The sequence below is a fragment of the Danio rerio genome, chromosome 22, assembly GCF_049306965.1.
Source record: "Danio rerio strain Tuebingen ecotype United States chromosome 22, GRCz12tu, whole genome shotgun sequence".
Classification (NCBI taxonomy): Eukaryota; Metazoa; Chordata; class Actinopteri; order Cypriniformes; family Danionidae; genus Danio; species Danio rerio.
In genome coordinates this window covers 12,390,883-12,412,500 of record NC_133197.1, presented here as the reverse complement: position 1 = coordinate 12,412,500, position 21,618 = coordinate 12,390,883, and the positions used below count along the sequence as shown (strand labels likewise).

The window sequence follows — 21,618 nt, the reverse complement described above, 5'->3', positions numbered from 1 at the left end:
AAAAATATTATAGTAAATGCTGTGAAAAAATTCCTTGCTCTGTTAAACATCAGTTGGGAAATATTTTAAAAAGAAAATAAAATTCACAGGAGGGCTAATAATTCTGAGTTCAACTGTACATGTGGTAGTCTCTAGTTCTGCCTCAGCAGCCTCTGACAGAAAGAATCGACGCTTCAGTGGCTCTGCTTTGACAGAACGAGATCTTTAGTCTCTTTAATTGGAGGTATCAGTGTCTCCGTTTGACCTCTGGAATTCACCTCCTGCTCCTCCAGCTTCTCCCCAGCCGTCCTGCCACCTCCTCGGTCTCCTGTGGGACGGAGCCGATGCAGAAGTGCAAGTGCAGGGCCAGAAAAAGGGCAGTCGGGTTGTTCTGTCGGCTCATAATTGTCGGTGTCCGTTTCAGCCAGGTCTCTGAACATGATGCTCTCTCTGGGATGGATGTGGTGCGAACGATGGATTTTTTCCCCCTCCCGATCTGTCGTTCTGCGGCCGGATTGAGTTTCCATTGGGAGATTTGGGCAGGACGGAGATCCCTATCGGGCAGATACAGCAGAAAAACACGGCTGTTGTTATTCCTGTGGTGGATGATAGGCCGATTGACTGGCTGACGGGCGTTTTTCTGATCTGAGAGCAGTTCTAGAGTGATTTTGAGAGGGATTTGTGTGTGGAAAGCTGTTGGATGGAAAGAACGTGATATAAACTTGGGTTACAGTTAAATGGATAAATCCTATTGTCTTTCTTAAAGGGATATTTCAGCCAAAAGTTAAAATTTATTTTAACCATTGGTCATCCAAGGTGTAGATTGCTTTCTTTCTCATTTAGTTGAACATTAAAGAGGATTTTCAGCTGAATCTGGGGTTGAATATATAATGCAATGCAATGAATACAGTTTTATTCATATATTAAAAATGTATATTTACACAAGTCCAGATCAATCCCTCTGGCTTCTAATGATACACTGAGGTCTAATAAAGCAAAATAATTTGTCTGTAAATTGAAGATTATTAACAATAATATTAGCTTTAACTTACAGCCTGGGTACGTTTTTATGGCCGTTTTCAATGTCAAAAGGAACCAAAAAGTGAACCGTACCGTGCCACTTTTTGGGTGCCCTTTCGAAAGGGTACCTAGCACAACAAAAGGGGACCAAAAGGCGGAGCTAGACGTGCAGCTGAACGCTATTGGTTTACTGCACTATTGGCACACTAGCGCGAGCACAAGCCAGGGAAATGAAAACAAAGAAATCGCTATTTGTAAATACACAGCCAAGACATTGCACCGTAATTATATGTACAAATAATAACAAGCCAAGGCCGAGCTCAAACAAACCGTCTTGATGAACAGCCACAAAGAAGAGCAGAATCTAACCTTTGCCGTGTTGTTGTTTACAAGGCCGTCTAAAGCGTGAACGGTTTCACTTCCTCCAGAGAGCTCATGTGCGCGGTTATGTTTGAAATAACGAACTTCTTGAGCTGATGATATTAACATGCTCGTTATTATTGAAGTGCTTCTGACATGTGATCCTTTCAGAAAGGGACAAACTCGAGAGTGACACACGAAAAAACAAAGGAGCTAGTGATTGTTTCAGCAACTTAAAACATGTACAAACTGCCATGTTTAACTATTATCATCACCTTTTGGCTATTATGAACTTGGAATGACGGTATTACTTTCTAACAAGAGGTTGTGCTGGTGAAGCTTAAAGATACAGATTTGCACTGACTGTGGGCTATATTGCGTGTTTTTGAACCCAAATAAGGACTAAAAGTATGCTGTGTGTAGCATACTTTTCATTACCTCGAGCGATGAAACTTTCTGTCGTACATCACACCCACCAAAGAGTACCATTGGTACCATTCTGCAGTGGAGACAAAAGTCTCATAAAGGTGGCCTGTATTGTACCTCACCCCTCAGTGAAAATTTGCCATAAGTATGTAGTGAGCGTAAATTTAGGTTCGTGTGATGACGTGTGTGCACACGCAAACACAAGCAGTAAGATAAAATGAAAATACCACGTAAACTTTTTAAAGAAATTCAGTGGTCTTCAGAGATTCATTCATATGAACTAATACTTTAATTGTATCACGATTTGTTTGGCATGTCAGTGGATTTGAATTGTTGCAAATTTAAATGTGAATGAATTTTGAACCAGTTTGCTGTTCCTTATTGCTGACTGACAACAAGGCAAGGCAAGTTTATTTATATAGCAAATTTCATACAAAACGGTAATTCAAACTGCTTTACATAAGAATAACAGTAGTGTTGCCAGGTCCCATTTCCAACCAAAAAGAAAACAAAAAAAACATTATTTTTCCCTTTGTCAATCATAGTCCATAGATTCCCACAAAATAATTTTTAAACATAAATGTTTAACGTATCTTTTCTGATATTTTGCCAAACACATAATTCCAAGTTATAAGTACTGACTGACATCCTGCACAGCAAACAAAACTTCTAAGTACCTTTTCTCAGATGTGGGCATAACTGACGATCCTCTCGTTTAAAAGTGATGTGCTTAAAAATATATAAGATGGTTTTACTTGGTCAGTGCAGTGATCTTACGGTTGCCAGTATTTGTATTCCAGGATCGAATGTCTAATGAGAAACAATCTAATCTTGTTTTTTCTTTTCACGTAAAATTATTTTGCTTGTTTTAGGGACAAATTCACTTAATATTGGCATATTATTTCTCAAAACGAGACAATGTGTTTTGCTTGTCTAGAAAATTCTTCTTGATTTAGGAATTTTTCGATATTTAGACTAGAAACAAGACAAAAAATCTAAGCAAGAGAAGCATTTTTTGCAGTCCGTTTTTGTTCATTTTGTAGTACCAGTTTTTGTTGTTTACATTTTTTTGACTGCCATAGTTCTGGTAGCCATTGACTTGTATTTTATAAATCACTAAGGACCAGTGTTTCTACCAAAAATAGTTTTTAAAGTTCTACAGACTATAAAAATATTGCATGCTTCTAATTAAATGAGCAAAATAATGGCAAATTTTCATTTTTGAGTGAACTTTGCCTTTAATGTTCAGTCTCTTCTTGTTTCATTGGGTAAGAGCACAGCTTTACATTGTGTTTATCATATCATGAAAGGATGCAGCAGAGGGCGGTTTTTGTCAGTGTTTTTTGTCTGGATATCGTCAGTCTGAAACAAGTGTGTGGCGTAAAAAATAGTGACGTATTTCTCTCTTATCGAGACGCTTTTCCAGACATTTTTCCACAGGCCAGAGCTCACCGTGTCCATATACAGACTAAAGCACTCTGGCGTCTGTTTATAAGTCTTCGTGTGGCTGTTAAAACTGAGCGTAAGGTTGTTTTGATGTGTACATGACACGTAATCGTTCATGACTAATAAGTAAGTCTCATGTTATTCTCTGGGGCCTGTCTGCATCAAATTTGTCCCGGTTTAGCTTTCCTTCACAGGAAGAGGCAGGACATTTGAGATGCTGTTTCTCTCTCTCTCTATCTCTCTCTCACTCACACACAGACACACAGCAGTCAGAAGTGATTGGCATGTACAAAACAGCACACTGAAATGTTTGCTGCAGATGTGGAGACTTTTTACAATTGGGTTACAGATTGTAATTAGTTTTGTGAGGCTGAAATGAGTGAAAACTCTCATACGCTCTGCTGAACAAACTGAATGTGGTCCTTAAAGTCTGTGTGAAATCAAAGTTTACAATGTTTATTTTGCTACCGTGCAAGTTTAACCACTGAAAAAAGCTTAATTGTTTTGGTAATCTTCAATCAAAGTGTGGCCATTTTCATTCTTTATTTTTTTCACTAATTTTTATTCTGGCAGTCGTTCTTTATTGATGTCAGTTGGATGTAGGGCCCCACCATATATACCCTTTCAGCATCGGTATCGCAATGTGTGAATTCGTAATCTGCATCTGTAATGTTGAGTTGGGATTATAGTTGATCGTCAATAAAGACTGTACTGTGTTATTTTACATCACATTTCATTATTCAATTACTGTACATGAATATCTGACTACTGTTTGACTCCTGAGAAAACCACAAACCACTGGTTATTTCTTTTTTGTCTTTGCTCTATCTTATTTAATCATTCTTGCATTTAGTTTGATTCACTCCACTACAAAATTATCCCAATTCAATTATGATAGAGCTCATCTGCTAAATTTGTATTCATATCGCAATATATATATCACAGAAAAATAAAATATCGCAATGTCAATTTTTCCAATGTCGTGCAGCCCTAGTTTGTTTTAGCTTATTATAAGTTTGCTAAAAGGGAATGATGTAAATCAAGGGTGTCTAAAATCAGTTGATTGATTTTATTTGACAATTTTACCAAAAAATATACAATCAAGTCCAGTTAAACTAATTCATACATATTTTAAAAACTGTAGAGGATAAAATACACAAAAAAGCCACAGGCTTATTTCCAATGTGGTCCTCGATATTCTTAAAAAAATTTACGGGCAGGTCATAAATGGAGTGCAAACATCATCAGCCCAGCAACTCGGCACAGCAAAATCCTCAACTTCAACCGTAAAACAACCAATTTTTAATTTCCCTTCTAAAAACACTCTCAAATTGAATCTCTTTAAAAATCGTAGGCAAAACATTCCAAGCGAGAGAGCTAGTACACAAAAAATAATTTCTACCTGATTCACTCTGAAATCTAAAACGATAAATATCCCTGCTACCGCTCTTGTAGAATGACAGTGTACCTCACTAGCTAAAACATAATAATTAAGAAAATAATTTGGGACCATTTTCTTGAAAATCTTAAACACCATCACAAATTTTAGAAGTTTTACCCTTTTTTTCAACTTGTAAAAAATTAGTTTGACTATAATGTTCATTATTTACATGTGTCAGTGGAGGTACTTTCATAACAATTCTACACAACTTATTTTGGGCCGTCTGCAATTTATTTTTCATTCTATTAGAACTATCGCTGGAGGGCTGGTTTCCTGCATAATTTAGCTCTAACTTCCTTAAACACACCTGCCGATTAGTTTTTAGTATACCTAGAAAAAGCTTGATTAACTGGATCAGGTGTGTTTAATTGGGGTTGGAATTAACATATGCTGGACAATGGCCCTCCGGGACCGGGTTTGGACACCCCTGATGTAAATAATGCAAAAAGAAAGCTCTGTACCCTACTCAGTATTCGATTTCAGTTGGAAGTACATCAATAAGCTGAAGTAAAACTAAAATATGGTATAGGCGGAGCTAGTGTTTCTTCCCATACTGATAAACTTCTGGTGAACTGTTAATGTGAATTATTTCCTATTTAAACGGTTCCTTTTACAGCATCGATGTTGTAGCTTAATTAAAATATAATCAGTTAACCAGACTTTAGCATTCATTTAGTTGCTCAAGCGAAAAATAAGCCGTTTACTCGTACGCGCCCGTCAGAATCGGCAGGCTAGCGCAGAAGCTCCATGGTATATACTGGGTTAAAATAAATGCTTATATTTTAAAGACATGGCAGGGAAAAATGTTATTTAATGCTGTGCTTCTTGGACAAGCTGAGACCCACTTTATATCGGATATCACTTAGCCAGTGGAGATCGCTGATTTTTAAGGAAAACAGACCTTAAATGTGCCGATTTTGTAATGGCATTCAGTTCAGTGGAAGCGCTTAACCCAGGTTATTGACAAATTAAAAGTCCTTCTGCATAGTTCCACATATACCCTATAGAAATAAATGCAGATCGCATTTCCACTCTACGTTTTACTTGAGTATTATTTTGGTTTTGTCAAAGTGTGATAAAAATGGTGCAATGAAAAACATTAAAACTGCATATTTTTATTTGATGAAATGTTTTATTTTTTATATTTATTTTTAAAACCTAATTGTGTGTGTATATATTTAATATTTCTTAATATATAATATATGTGTTATTGAGACGGTATTGTAGGTTGCATTTAAAAGCTTGAACGTCTGAATGACAATCTGTACATTTTTTTTGTATTCAAAATAGTCTCATTATATGATGGATAAATTTCTATCACAGGTCACTGAGGGAGTTTTCGAAGAGCAAATTCTCATATTTTCCTTATAGTGTTGCTCGGCAACCATGAGCGTGTAGAGTTTCTCGCAGAGGTCGACTGGTTTTCATGCCTTTCTCTCTGGTTTAACACACTCCTGTTATTTTTGGACCAAACGTTTGCTGTGCTTTAGCAGTTTTTAACATTTGTTGCACAGCACTGATCCCTTCAGAACGCCAAATGAAAACTGAATTTGGCCAGTTTATATTGTGTTGTTTTCATAGGAATCGTTTTCTTTCTTCAGTGCACAAGTGCAATAATCATTTTGCTTAATGTAAATGACTCTTAAAGCAGTAGCGATCATAATAAGTTAAAATAATATAAAATTTATGATTTTTATTACAAAAAAATTCAGTATGTTGATAACTTTTAAGTCGTTTAATCTTTAAAAGTGTATTTTTAAAATAAAGCACATATTATAAGACATACATCATCAATGATATATGATTCATTTAATTGTTTCAGTGCACAGTTATTTAATTTATCTTTTAAATTATTTTACATTGGAATGATTGTTAATTATACAACAGTTGTACTATAGAAGTATTAATATATATTTGTATATAAATGTAATATTGATAAAGAATTATAATAATATAAAAATATTATGTAAAGTAATTTTTTTATAATTTAATCCTTTTTATTCATGTATTTTTAATCAGTGAAGCAGGTCTATGAATTAATTACGTGCATTCATTTAAAATTATTTTAATATGATTTATTATTAATAATTATTAACTCTTAAACTTAATTGTTATAATAATAAATTATTATTATTAGCAGTTAAATCAGTTTTTTTTAATTAACACTTTTTCATTTTGGAAATTGAGCCACGTTTATTTAATCATTTTTTTTTTTTTTCAATTTATTCTCTAAAAACGCAGCATGGGAATCTTATGTGGTTTATTTGTAGATCGGTCAGTAAATGACCCCAGTCAAATGGAAATGACATAACTAATAATTATATTAGTTATAATTAACTATATATTAACTATAACTAACTATTTTATTAAATATTAAATTAGTTATAGTTATTAATTTAATCTTTTAAAGTGCATTTTTGTTTAAAATATGCCATGCATTATGTGACGTACATCATATTTGGATGCCCATTCATTTAAATATTATTTATTTTGAAAGTAATTATCATTTATAATTGATTTAAAATCTGTTTCAATGCACAGTCATTTAATTGATCTTTTATTTAAAATTATTTTACATTGTGTCTGTTCCTTATACTCAATTTTAAATGGTACTATAGAAACACTATTATATATTTATGAAAATGTAACATTAATAATTATAATAATATTAATATATTATGTAATGATATGTGATTGATTTAATATTTTTAATTAATGTATTTTCAATAAATGAAGCAGATCTATAACATTTTTAATAGACATCAATTAAAAACAATTATTTTAAATTTAATTTAGATTGTATTTATTTTAATATTAAATCATTATTGACGGCTGAATCAGTTTTATAAATTAACCATTTTAATGAGACACATTGATTTTGTATTGCGCATTCATAGTTGCAGCATGTTATAATGATACTAAATTATTAATAGCAATTTAATTATTTTTATTCAATCTATTCTCTGAAAACGCAGCTTGGGAATCTTGTGTGGTTTATTTGTGGATTGACCTCCGTGGTCAGTAAATGACCTCAAATGGAAATGAGCACAAAAACGAACATATAACAGGACATATAGATAGACGTCACACTCAATCTGATCTCCAGAGCTGCATACAATCACTAAAAACACACAGTATGTTCCTGCTGATAAGACGTCACCATGTGAAAACAGGAAAACACATGCAGTTAAAACAACACGCGTCCTACTGTAATCTACACGCATCGAACATGAGCTCATTTTCCAGTTCTTATGCAATCCCACTGCAAATATTGCCTTACAGTTTGGGTAGTTACGATTTTTTTTAACTTTTATTTATTTATTTTTTTCAGATTTATTTTTTTTATTATATATATATATATATATATATATATATATATATATATATATATATATATATATATATATATATATATATATATATATATATATATATATATATATATATATTGTTTTTAATAATTTTGATTATATTCAGTTATATTTCATGTATTTTCTTTTTCGTTTTTTTTTTCAAATATATATATATATATATATATATATATATATATATATATATATATATATATATATATATATATATATATATATTATTATTATTAATATTATTATTATTATTTTTTTAACTGTTTATCATTTTCAGTTTCAGATTTCAAAAGTTAAATGTATTGCTCATGCCCCTTTTTAAATAATTTTCCTTTGAGAACTGAACCTGTAGCCTCTGTGTTTTCGGTCATGCCTGGATCTGAATCTGTGTTGTTTTGACAGGTGCACTGAGTTCATGATCTGCAGACAAAACAAAACCAGAATGAACCAAAACACCTGCATTTCAGTCAAATATAAAGTCCTTTTCAAAGACTTTATGAAAAAAGTCCAGTGCTTTTTTGTTGATTTTGCTGTTTGAAGTAGTCTTTTTGCGGTTAACTAGCACTGTAACTTTTTTTTTTATAACTAAAATAAAATAAATTTTAAATAAAGTTAAATGAATTAAAATAAAATGAAACGTATATAACATTAAATACACACATTTAGTTATTAAAGTTATAAACGGTAGTGGTAAAAATGAATTATTTATTACATGGTTGTGTAAATGTGGCTCCTACCAAACCTACATAATTTAGGAGGAATATTGATGGATTCTGATTATGCGAAAATTTTAATAAAGCCAAGTACAAATACTAACGCTGATTTAAATTCATCCACTTTCAAAAGTAATATTATATTAACATTAGTTTTTTTTCCAAATTATATTTTCAGTTTTTATTTTTCATGCTTTCTAGGTCTGTGTGTGTGGTTTTTGTTTGTTTTATATCATTTATACCATTTATTCACATAATGTTTTTCATGCCTTTTTCGTGTGCTATTTATTGCCTTATATTTGTATTTAATATAAAAATTTAAATGATGATTTTTATTTATTTTTGTCTCCTTGTAAGAATTATGTTTATAAAACCTGTTTCAGTGGCTTAAATACATACAGGTATGTGCCAAAAAATTTGAATATCGAGATAAAGTTTATTACTATAATTTGTTTCAAAAAGTGAAACTTATGAGCTATATTAGTTTATTACACACAAAGTGAAATATTTCATGCCTTCATTTGATTAAATTTGAATGATTATAGATTAAAGGTGAAGAAAACAAATCCAGTATTTCACTTAATTAGAACATCATGACAATGTTTAACATTGTAGGCTCCCTGTGTCTCAATTTAGACTGCTAATCAATGCAAAGCCTTGAAATTGTCCCAGTCTAGCTTAGTAGGTTTCAGAATCATGGAGTTGATTGAAAATCTATGGATTATCGTCAAGAGGAAGATGAGGGAACAGAGACCCCGAAATGCAGACAAGCTGAAGGCTGATATCAAAATAACTTGGGCTCTCCTAACACCTCAACTGTGTCTAAGGCTGATTGCCTCCAAGCCACACCACCTTGATGCTGTGACTAGTGCTAAAGGAGACCCAGCAAAATACTGGGGACATAATACAGCACATTAACAATTTTCAGAAGGGCCAACGTGTTTAAAATCCTTTTTTTATTGGTCACATGAAATATTTTAATTTTGTGAAATGCTGGATTAGCTTTTTTTCATCTTTAATCTATAATCATTCAAATTGAAACAATTGAAGGCTTGAAATATTTCACTTTGTGTGTAGTGAACTAATATAACACACAAGTTTCACCTTTTTAAAAACAAATTATTGAAATAATTTAAATTTCTCTTGATATTAAAATGTTTTGGCACATACTGTACCTGTAGTCAGCTTTTGTTATTGAAAAAAAGTGATCAGTAAAGGATTTTTTTCCCCCCAGGCACAGTAGAAAAGAAACAACAATCGAAGAAAGAAAAAATGAAGGAGCGAAGAGAACGATGGCTCAACAGTGAGTATATTTCCACAATTTCCTTATTTTGTTTATAGAAAAAAGCATTTATTTGTTGAGCGAACCCGATCTGTTAGAGCTCATATAAGTGTCGAGGGCTGATGGGAACTTTGGATCATTACCGCCACACCTCCGATCTGACGCCTGTATTCGCAGTGGCCGATCGATGTGCCGCGTAACACAAGCTCGTCCAGCATGATTATAATTAGGATCTAATGGGGCTCTCGGCTCCAGACGAAACCCAAGCTGGAGGATTGTCAGGAAATTAAAAAGATGTTGAGGGTTTCAAAGACACTCAAGGTTGGCCTGCAGAAATACTTACACAGTTACACACATATATATATATATATATATATATATATATATATATATATATATATATATATATATATATATATATATATATATATATATATATATATATATATATTTATATATATATTTATATATATATATAAATATATATATATATATATACATACACACACACCCACACACAGTCATGGTTAGAGACCTGTCATGATATGAAAATATATGAATTTTTTTGTTGTATGATATATTGCACCAAAATATAGACTTTTCATTTCATGCCACTTATTATTGAATGCCAAAATGACGATATAATATCATCACGATGCAAGTACACTCTTTCAAAGAACATATTTTATTCTCAAGAACATTACATTTAATTATAGTAATTTGAACTGTTTAATAATGAGGCATTGGAATCAGAATGTAAAAATGCATATTCAAAATAAATAGTAATAAATGCTAACAAAAAAGTGCAAGGTAGAAAGTAGCAGAGGCTGCGATATCTGCTACTAGATCTATTTTCTGTTGTTCGACACCCAAATGAGAATATGCTAAAGTAATTTATAGTAAATACTACAGTGATTTTGACCCATGCAGACAGTGACATCTCCGATAGAGATAGAGAGGTATCAGCTAAAGTGTTTGCTAAAATTGTTTTTTATGTTTGGGCGATATATTTTGCATCACTAAAAGCGATCGAGGTCATGTCCATGTGTTGTGCAAAAAGTCCATATATTGATTATAGTGACAGGCCTAGTCATGGTCAAAACTATTGCACCCTTAGTTAATATGAGCAAAGATGACTGTGAACATAAATCCGTGTTTATTCTTTTTAGATTTTGTTCAGAAAAAAATTACAAATTGTGTACTCGAAAATTTGGAAATGGTGGGGGGAGGTTTATGCTTTACGCCACATGATTAACTTCAATAGGCTGACACCCTGGTGTGTCAGCTAAAATCTACTTCATATATTTTATTTCTAAAAAATTTTATTCTGGTGCCAATAATCTTGGTGATTTTTATGTTGTTGAAGAACAGAGAGAGAGATTTGGGTCTGACAATCACAGCTTCTGGACACTTCAGTCAAGCTCTAAAAGACTTGACTGCTAAAGCACGCAGGGCTTTTTATTGTATTAAAAAAACCCTTTTTAAGTTTAACCCACTCATTAAACTGTGGCTGAAAATATTTGACACCATTGTAAAACCAGTCCTGCTGTATGGCTGTGAACTCTGGGGACCCACATTTAAACTAAACTATGAATCTTGGGGAAAAAACTCCAGTTGAAATCTTTCATCTGGAGTTTTGCAAAAACATCCTCGGAGTTCACAGAAGCACACCTAGCCTTGGTTGCAGAGCAGAACTAGGCAGGTTCCCTCTGCTCTCAGAAATCCAGAAGAGAGCAGGGAAGTTCTGGCTCCATCTGTCAGACTCCAGCCCAGAGAGCTACCATCAGCAAGCATCTCATATATAGAAATACACATCCGGCCAGCGACCCCATGCACTATCTGGTGGAAAAACACCAACTAAATTCACAAACCCAGTCCCAACATATAAAGACTAAAGAAATAGAAAAGATTACCCAGGAGTATTATAAAGTCAATTGGCAAAATAAAATACAACAAATAAAAAAGTTAGCGTGCTTCAAACAGATTAAACCTGGTTATGAACTGGCCCCGTATCTGACCAACATTAAGAGCCCTGGTCAGAGAAAGCTGATGAGCCGGTACCGTCTGAGTGGACACAGTCTGAGTGTGGAGACGGGCCGACACAAGCGCAGCTGGAGGAGCCCAGAGCTCAGACTGTGTCCACACTGCTCTACTGGAGTTGTGGAGGATGAGCTGCATTTCTTTACTCACTGCAGCAAATATCAGAGCATCAGAGAAGCTTACGTCACACAAATGTCTCTGATTCTACCACAATTCCAGCAAGCCACAAACACGGAGAAACTCCATTATATTTTGGGAGAAAATGAAAAGTGTCTCCACCTAGCAGGTGAAGAAAAAGGCTGAACCCTCTTATCCCTTATTAAAGCTCTCTGTCCTTACCATTTATTATTATATACTTTTGTTAATCTTTTTTTAATTAACTTGTTTATTGTGACAACATATATGTATAATATAACGATATGTATATGTGTTTGTTTATTATTACTTATTTCTTTTATCTATATGAATGTTCTGTGTTTTGTTATTGCTTTGGCAACATTGTGATCTGTTTTACAGTCATGCCAATAAAGCTCTTTGAATTTGAGAGAGAGAGAGAGATGAATTGACATCTTGACTAGCTGTAAAATATGTATACACCCTACACAACATAAGAAATGGTTAATGTAAATTCATGTATCTTATTTAAATAATGTAAACTAAATAATTTAAACTTATTATTAATATTATTATTATATTTATCAAATGTATTCTGTTTTTTGTCATTATTTCTTATCTACTGTATTATTATTATAATTTTTTGTTTTTGTTGGTTTTAATATATTACATATTTGAAGTGCTTTGGCAATACTGTACTGAATGTCATGCCAATGGAGCAACTTGAACTTGAAAAACTAGAGAGAGAGAGAGAGAGAGAGAGAGAAAGAGAGGGGGAGAGAGAAATGACTTTTCTGTTGTGTTTGTGAGAGATATTTTTTTTTCGCTTCCCTACAAGTACTGTGTTTTATTTGGACTGAAGCAGCTGGTGTCCTGTCTTCTGTCTTGCTTTGGTTTTTCCATGGTTGTTTGACATCAGTAGTTTGAGTCAGTAGTTATTTTCTGTCTGCGATCTGGACAGAAGGTCATAATGGCTAATACTGAAGGTCTGCTGGAATGAACGGAGGCTTTTCAGAATCGTAAAAAATCCATTCAGTTTCCTTCTGTTTGTATTATAGCCGTTTCAGCGTTAAAAATTTCCTCTCAAATTTCGTCTCCAATTTTCATGTCACAGCATCTTGAGTGTAATGGTTAAGTTCCATTGGGTTTTCATCACTATGCCTAAAATGCACTGTTTGACTGCTCCAATATAGTGACTAAGTCCCTTTAAGGCAGGTCTTTTCACTTGGCGGCCCTCTTTGATACGCCTCTTTGAATGGGGAGATGTCAAATTCTCCAAAACTGTTTGGCAAGCTTGCAGTTAGATTTCCTATTTGAAACAACAATGAAATTTATCAACAGCGGTCTCTTAATTTTTTTTTTTTAAATGTTAGTCACTTGAAGGGAACAAATCAAAACACCAACCTTAATTATTGCTGTTTTTAATCAATCAAACAACAACTACCATAAGAATCAAAAACTTGAGTTAAATGATGCTAGTGTGAAGTAATTTCCAACTTAATCCAAAAGGCAAATCTCTTCTCAAAAAGACAACTACTTTGTTTACAAGTTTGTGGACGTTGATTTCCGTCATGTGATTTACATTTGAACAGCAGCGGTGGGAATTCATGAATCATACCTCACATTCGTTTCTTACAGATTTTAAAACTTGTGAACATGTATTTCCAAGTTATTTGGTTCGTTTAAATGTAGAGATTTCAAGCTTTATGTGGATATGTTTCTCATGTCTGTGAAGCAAGTTTCTGAGATTCCCTCGTAGAGTCGTCCGTCTTTAGAGAATAATGATTGGCTCCTTTACTTGAAGACGATATAGCAGACATATTTGCCATTACACTTTCCCCCATTCTGAACTGTATGAGTGACATGTGTTTTAAAGTATTTGATGGCGATACACATTTGATTTCTTACTCAATTTACAGGGTTCACATAGGTCATGGACTTTCTGGAATATTGGAGTTTTAAAAGATCTAACCCAGTCATTAACAGTCTATAGCAAACTATTAAAACCATAAGAGTCAAAAACGTATGTGTTACACAATCCATGTCAAATTGCGCTGGTCATCTGAAGTAATTTCTAACTTAATCCGGAAGGCAGATCTCTTCCCAAAATGACAACGACCTATTTGTTTACAAGTTTGTGGGCATTCAAGCAGCTTTTGTCATGTGATTTTCTTATAATTGGCAGAATTCATGAATCATACAGGACAGACTCCACCCTGCGATGGAATATCATGTAATTTTAAAAGATCTATCACAGACATTAGCTATGTTTATTAGCCAATACTTAAATAGTTAAGGCATTTAAGAATGTTCAAAACAACATTTCAGATGTTTAACAATGTGGTCAGCCTGCTGGTTTGTCCATTCACATACTTTTTATAACAAAATCGCATGACTTTTTTAATGCACATACTGGATTTTGTTCGGTAAAAGTGTTTCCATCATAGTTTATGCGTAATTTTTGTTCTCAAACAAAAAGTTTATCCTACTCAGTTATTCAAATAAAATCAATTCAAGTTTTATTTTTTATAGCACTTTTACAATGTAGATTGTGTCAAAGCTTAACATAGAAGTTCTAGTAAATTGAAAGTGTCAGTCCAGTTTTCAGAGTTGAAGTTCAGTTCAGTTCAGTGTGGTTTAATTTTCACAGCTGTAAGTCCAAACACTGAAAAGCAAATCCATCGATGCACAGCTCCACAAGTCCTGAACCATGCAAGCCAGTTGCGATGAACAAAACTTCACCAATTGACGAAAGTGAAGGAAAAAACCTTGAGAGAAACCAGTAATAAACATTAAAGTGCTGCTGTGAGTCTGTTCTGTGCTTTCATTTTATTTAGGAATGAAATGTATTTATTTAGGCGGGATTCCCTTTTCCTTTTCATAACAGCTGCTGTCGCCCCTCCTATGCAATCTTTAAAACAGTCATATAGCAGTGCGGGACTGTCAGCTGACGCGCTCTAAAGTGATAAATAGACGCTGTTTCCCAAAATGGATTCTGTACACGCAGTTTGAAGCAGAGCGAAAGTCTGGGTTTGAACAAGACATATTTAATAATAATAATATATAAAGATGTCAATCTTGCTGCTTTAAAAAAAATGTATTTTCAAATTTTTGCACATCCAGCCATTTTCAACAACGATTTTTTTTTACTTTCATATCCAAAATGTGCCAAAAAAAATTAGTGGATGAAAACAGCTATTGAAAGTCAGGGATTTTTTTCTCCAGAGACTTTTGTTATTTAATTTTTAAGCTTTTGTTGTTTTGTTGTTGTTTCAGGTTTTTTTTTTTTTTGGAGGGTTAGGATTTTTTTTATTATTAAATTTTCCCACATTTCACCTGCTAACCAGTCATCTAATGTGTACGTATGTTTGTAGAGATCAGTGTGATAAAGCAGGATCGTGAGCAGCAAGCGGCTGCAGTGCGCAGGAGAGCCACACCGGTGGTGGGCGACATGAGACCTCTGGCAGACGCTCTTCCTGAACTCCAGCAGCTCCTTCCATCAGCGCAGAGCCAGAGGAGGAGGAGCAGAAACACAGCGTGAGTCCACACACACACTCAGCATCCCTCACATGTGTGTGTTTCCATTAATTAGCATATGTGAATCACTGCTAAACAACACATTACAAAACAGATTTCACTCAACACCTGTCTTGTGCTAATGGGATTCAGACCAATTAAAGGCACAATATGTAAGATTTGTCATTGAAATATACACAAACCACCAGAATTGCAATATAAATTTTGATGACTTGTGTAGATGTTTTGAAGAATGTTTAAATCTAGAGAAACAAGACAATTCAACTAGTCATCATGCTAATGATGCCTCGATTTTCAGTTTAGTTTCATAGAAATAGACACCAAAGACACCTAATATGTTGTATTTTATTTGCATTGTAACTGAACCCTAAAATATATATTTATTATAATAAAACAATGCTGCTTCTTCCCAGAAACATGATTTCAGTCTTGTAGGATGTATTGAAGACTACAGCTCCCATGATTCCACACTTATTTTACATCATAGGTCTCAAACTCAATTCCTGGAGGGCCGCATCTCTGCACAGTTTTGCTCCAACTCTAATCAAGCACAGCTGGTGCAACTTATTCAGGTGTTCATGATCCTTTCAGGCTCCTCGATTATTTGGATCAGCTGTGTTTAATTTGTGTTGGAGCAAAACTGCAGAGCTGCAGCCCTCCAGGAATTGAGTTTGAGACCTAAGATTTAAACCAAATGACATCCGTTTCTGAAATCGTTTCCATATAATCTTCATTAGTGCACTATTTGAGGAAGCAAAGATTTCTAGTTTGTCTGAAAACATAGTGGACAATTTTGAAAGCTGTTCAATGCTTCGATTCTGATTGGCTGATGTGCTGATTTTAAAGTGTGCAGTTATTTTTATGGAAATGCACAGTTAAAGCAGTTCCAGGCAGGTTTTAAATGCTTTCCATATCTCTTCACAGAATAATTTTAGTTAATTCACAGCTACAACAGCCATGTGTAGGGCTTCTCGATATTGCAAAATTCAGATATTGCGATTTTATTTTTCTGCAATAAATTCTGCCATATGAATACAGTCTCACAAGATATTTTGATTAGCCCTATTTGACGTTTTTTGGGGGAGTCAAAACAATTCTTAGATCAAGTAAAAATATTGTTTGGTTTTCAGCTTCAGAAGAAATAAGGCTAAATTAAAAGTTTTTCATTAAAACTAGCTAAATTATCAGCCAGTAGGGTAAGTAAATCTTTGAAATGGAGATATTTGGACCAGAAACGAGACATAAATACTATAATTAAATACAAATCTGTAGCTCCTGATCAACTACAGTAGGTGAGAGTTTAATATGCCCATTACCGCTGTACGATGTACCGCCGCAGCTCTAAAAGAAAAAGAACGTGTTTTTTAGGTATGACCGCAGTTTGCGACTATGCCGCCAGGTGGCACAAAGGGACGGGATGCGAATGGACGGAAATAGCCTATACATTAGCTGTAAATACTCTCCTACTTGTAAATAAAGATAAACAATGAAACAAAGCATTATAATTCCTTCATTAATCATTAAAAAGACAACTAGGCTACATTATTTAAAGGAGTAAAGAACAACAAATAACCTTTGGGGTGAAGTGCTTTAAAACAAGTTCGCTGTATGCTTCAGCAACAAAACACTATGATATTGTGTTGGTTTGTTAAATAAAATAATAATCGGGCCTAAATAAAATTAAACCGAAATATTCACCGTTTCAGAGAAGCCTATATTAACTGAAAGAAGGATATTTCTGGTCAGAGTTTAACACAGACGTGTTAACAAACCAGCAATGATGCTGATCGCCTTTGTGCTGCCGTGTCATGAACTTAACAAAAGGCTACAACCAACCTTTTTCCATTTGGAAAATTACAGTTATTAATAGTTCTTATCTCATGTACATGTTTAAATAGCCTACGTAGCCTAATCTACGAATCAAACAAATACAAAGTTTTTCTTGATGTTTGCATAATGAGAACTGCGCACCAAACTGAGGCTTTCATTTTACAGCTTAGAAAACATGTATGCAAATTAATGTAATATCATATGCAAACAATAAAATTGTTATATGCTATGTCGGAGCCTATACTTTACAAAAAGTCAACATGTGAGCCTTAAGGCTCATTGTCATTGTCTTTCATTAAACGCAGCGCACGCGCACATAAACCGCGAATGACACAGAGGAAATAAGTCATAATCATAAGTAAGACATAATCTTTAAACTAATGATTTCTATTAAACATGTTGACAGAGGTTTTGTAATATAATACTAATTGCGTAGCGTTAATTAAATCGTGAAGCGATCTATTTTAGGTAGCCTAATATTTTTTCTGTATAATCCAGACTCAACATTGTAAATCTTGCAATGTGACTATTGCAAATGCACACGTTGCGTTATCAACGCTGAAACGATATATTGTGGAGCCCCAGTCCTCAGTTTGCTCTTTAAAATTCTAATAATTTTTACATATAGCTGTTCACCTTACTTTTTGAAATAATGTTTGTTACATATGTATTCTCCGAATATTAAGATAAGCTTTGAAGTTAGAAAATATTTGAATTATTCTTATTATTAATTATTTAAATTGTTTAAAGTGTAAAATTATACTTGTAAGTCACATTAATACATTGGTTAAATGTGGGAAAACTAGTAAATTAAACAGAAAATAAAGGCGTTTAAGGTTTCTATGACTTGTGAACATCCTATAATGAAACTTAAACACCTTTTGTGATGGCTAAATGTTTTTTTTTCCTCTAGAGGCCCGTTTAAACCGGGACGCTTTTTGCTCGTGTTTTCTGTCGACGTTTAATGCCTCATGACTAAAAGGGTGGCAATGTGATCCTGCGCACTAAGTGTTAAAATATAGGCCAAACCTCAACTAGCAACAACACATTTCTTCTTATCTTTAGCAATCCACTGTAAACAGATGATATGTTGAAAAAGCACGTTTATATCACAAACACAGGCTATAGTGTCTTTCCTAAGACATGAAACGTCTGTTTTTAGTCTAAGCTCAAATGTTTTTAGCACCCGTGTGTCTGCTTTTGATCTGAAGCTGCCGTGTTTTTCTGTGTGTTTTTTTTTTGTTAGTCATTTGATGTACGTTTTGAAGTCTCGCTTTGTTTCACGTCAGTAAGTCAAATAAATGACACTCATGTGAGGAAAAGCCTTGGCTCTCCACGACTTCAAACATCTGACTTCGGCAGACAGGCTTTTTTGTTTGTGAGTTAATGATGCTAAATATAAATAGATCTGTGTGTGACACCAATGTTTGTTCTTGTTTTCTCGCCTCAGTTTGGTTAAGAAGAAAGCAGAAACCACAGACTTCGCCAGGATGAAACCGGCACAGAAACGAAAACATCTGTAAGTGAAGGATGTTCAGAATTTATTTAAATGGAAAAAAAGGTTTGACTAAAAAAACTAGTTGTTAATGAGAAATTAAAACATGTAAAAGAATGTATACAGGTCATGTTTTACACCAAAACTAAAAAAAAAAGTGTTTGAAGAGATTTGGGCTTGTTTTAAGGATAATAAATTATTTATTTTTGCGATATTTTCATGTTAATTAAAACACATTTTATAATAATATTTTTTTTTATATAGTTTCGTATTTATTACATTTTCTTTTTTCCATTAATTAATTTATTTTTATAAAAAATGAATGTGGTAAACACTATTGGTGTGGTAAATATTATTATTTATATTATATATGCTGCAGTTATTTTGCTAGGCGTTTATTTGGTATGTGGCAGAATATTGAATTCAGGGCAAAGTAGTTTTTTTTATTATTTAATTATTATTTTTTTATCTAAATCTGGTCAAAATTGTGGCAACTATTGCTTGTGGGAAAATATTATGGTATTAAAACTTCATTATTATTTTTATTTTTCATTGTTCTCGTGACAGTTAAGCTTGTTATCCTAATGAAAGCTGTATATGAATTCATATTTTTGTATTTTACAGATTCCCTTGTTTTTTGCGATTTCGCGATCTCTGAATCTCTGATCTCTGAATCCAACGCAAAATCAGCAAAAAGTCAAAATTTTTTGCGATGCTACAAAATTCGTAATTAAACGCAAAATAATCGCAAAAATTTTTAATAATCTTATAAAACATCCAATTCTAAACCATATAATCAAATTATAATTAATTTAGTTTGCATTTAATTGTTTATGACAAATAAACATCGCATACGCAACGCATGTCCTGTGTGTGGCAGGAAGTCAGATGCTCAGGGGAGTGAAATCTGAGAGAAAGTAAGATCGTGGATAAAAATGAGAGTTATACAACTTTCCTTTAGGATTTGTGTCATTGTCATTGTTTCAGATTGCACACCTAATAGTAGGCTACCTAATATGGTAAATATGTATATTTTAAATATTTTATATGATTTAAAAAAAAAACAAACACAAATTTCTGGGAACTACCACCACAAAATCAGTCATTTTTCATGAAAAGCTAAGGGATTTGATTTTATATTGTTTTAATACTTTGTAATTTAATTATTATTCAACGTTTTGATATACTTCATAGAATATATATATATATATATATATATATATATATATATATATATATATATATATATATATATAAAATACATATATATTGTTTAAACAAAAGAAATATTTTAGTATTTAATTTATTGTAATATTTAAATTTCTTGAAATATCTTGTTATTAAAAACTTTATTTTGCTTTGGTTTCAGTGAAACGGAAGTGTCTTTCTTCAGCGAAGCCTTGAAAAATCCCTCCTTCAAGATCAACCCTTTAGCTGCGATCGGTGATCATCTGCGAAAACGACTCAAACAGGAAGACGAACAGAGTTAATCACAACTTCTGGTAGACTACAGGAACTACAACTTCTTAAATACACTCATTTGGTGAAATGAAATAAGACAGTTTTGTAGTACATAAAATGATTAGAATGCAAAGAAGAAAAAAAAGCATAATCTGCATTATCTGTCACATCATCAAAGCACAGAGAACAGTTAATTGCAGTTTCCTAATTTTATAAACGAGCGATCAGGTTATGTGATATTTAATGACTGTATTCAGTTTGTCTGTTTCGGGCTATAAATAAATCTGTTAGAAAAGTATTGCTCAGGTGTTTTTCTACTTTATTTGCGACTTTTATGAAGACTTGTGTTATTTGGGGACAAAAATTGTGAAATTTGTAAAATGCGATAAAAGAAGTTAATTGTAATTATAGAAACATAAGTAATATAGTGTATATATATAGCAGAGGCCAGCTAGTGAAGTGCTGTGCAGGTAAACCTCACTACTCTGACCTCTAAAAGGTGCTCTAGTGATGGATTCTAGAGGCTTTAACCTCTTTAGTAGACAACTGACTCGCATGCGGAAAGTTGCCGGTTCGATACCAGCTCAGAGCAGGTTGGGTGCAGGTGTTACATATATACAGTTGAAGTCAGAATTATTAGCCCACCTTTAAATTTTTTTCTCTCTCTTTTTTTTTTTAATGTTTACAAAATTATGTATAGCAGAGCAAGGAAATTTTCACGATATGTCGTATAATATATATATATTTTTTTTTTTCGACTAGAATAAAAGCAGTTTTAAATATTTTAAACACTATTTTAAGGACAAAATTATTAGCCCCTATTAGTCTACTGAACAAACCACTGTGATACAAAATTGTTGTAATTTATGAATAAATGAAATAATTTATGATCATAAAAAATATATATTTTATATAAAAAAAAAAAATATATATATATATAAAACTAAGAGAAAAAAATTATATTTAACTGATTTAGCGATTAAAATAAGTGAAGAATTACACTGACTTGCAATGGGAATGAAGTTTCAGGAAGACCTAGCTTTTAGCTAACAATGCTGATCAACTATGCAAACAACTGAAACAAGACAACGAACAGAGTTGAACAACTT

The 21,618-nt window shown here is 33.0% G+C and overlaps 1 protein-coding gene across 1 annotated transcript in view; it reads left to right on the top strand.

Annotated features, from left to right (window-relative positions):
• Positions 1–20,799, top strand: part of slx9 (SLX9 ribosome biogenesis factor) — a 28,015-nt gene extending 7,216 nt beyond the window's left edge. Inside the window, 4 exon segments of the mRNA NM_001045366.1 lie at positions 9,985–10,053; positions 15,561–15,723; positions 19,004–19,072; positions 20,418–20,799. Coding sequence (NP_001038831.1) covers positions 9,985–10,053; positions 15,561–15,723; positions 19,004–19,072; positions 20,418–20,538 — 422 coding nt within the window. The 3' untranslated portion in view covers positions 20,539–20,799.
• The last annotated feature ends 819 nt before the right edge of the window (positions 20,800–21,618 follow it).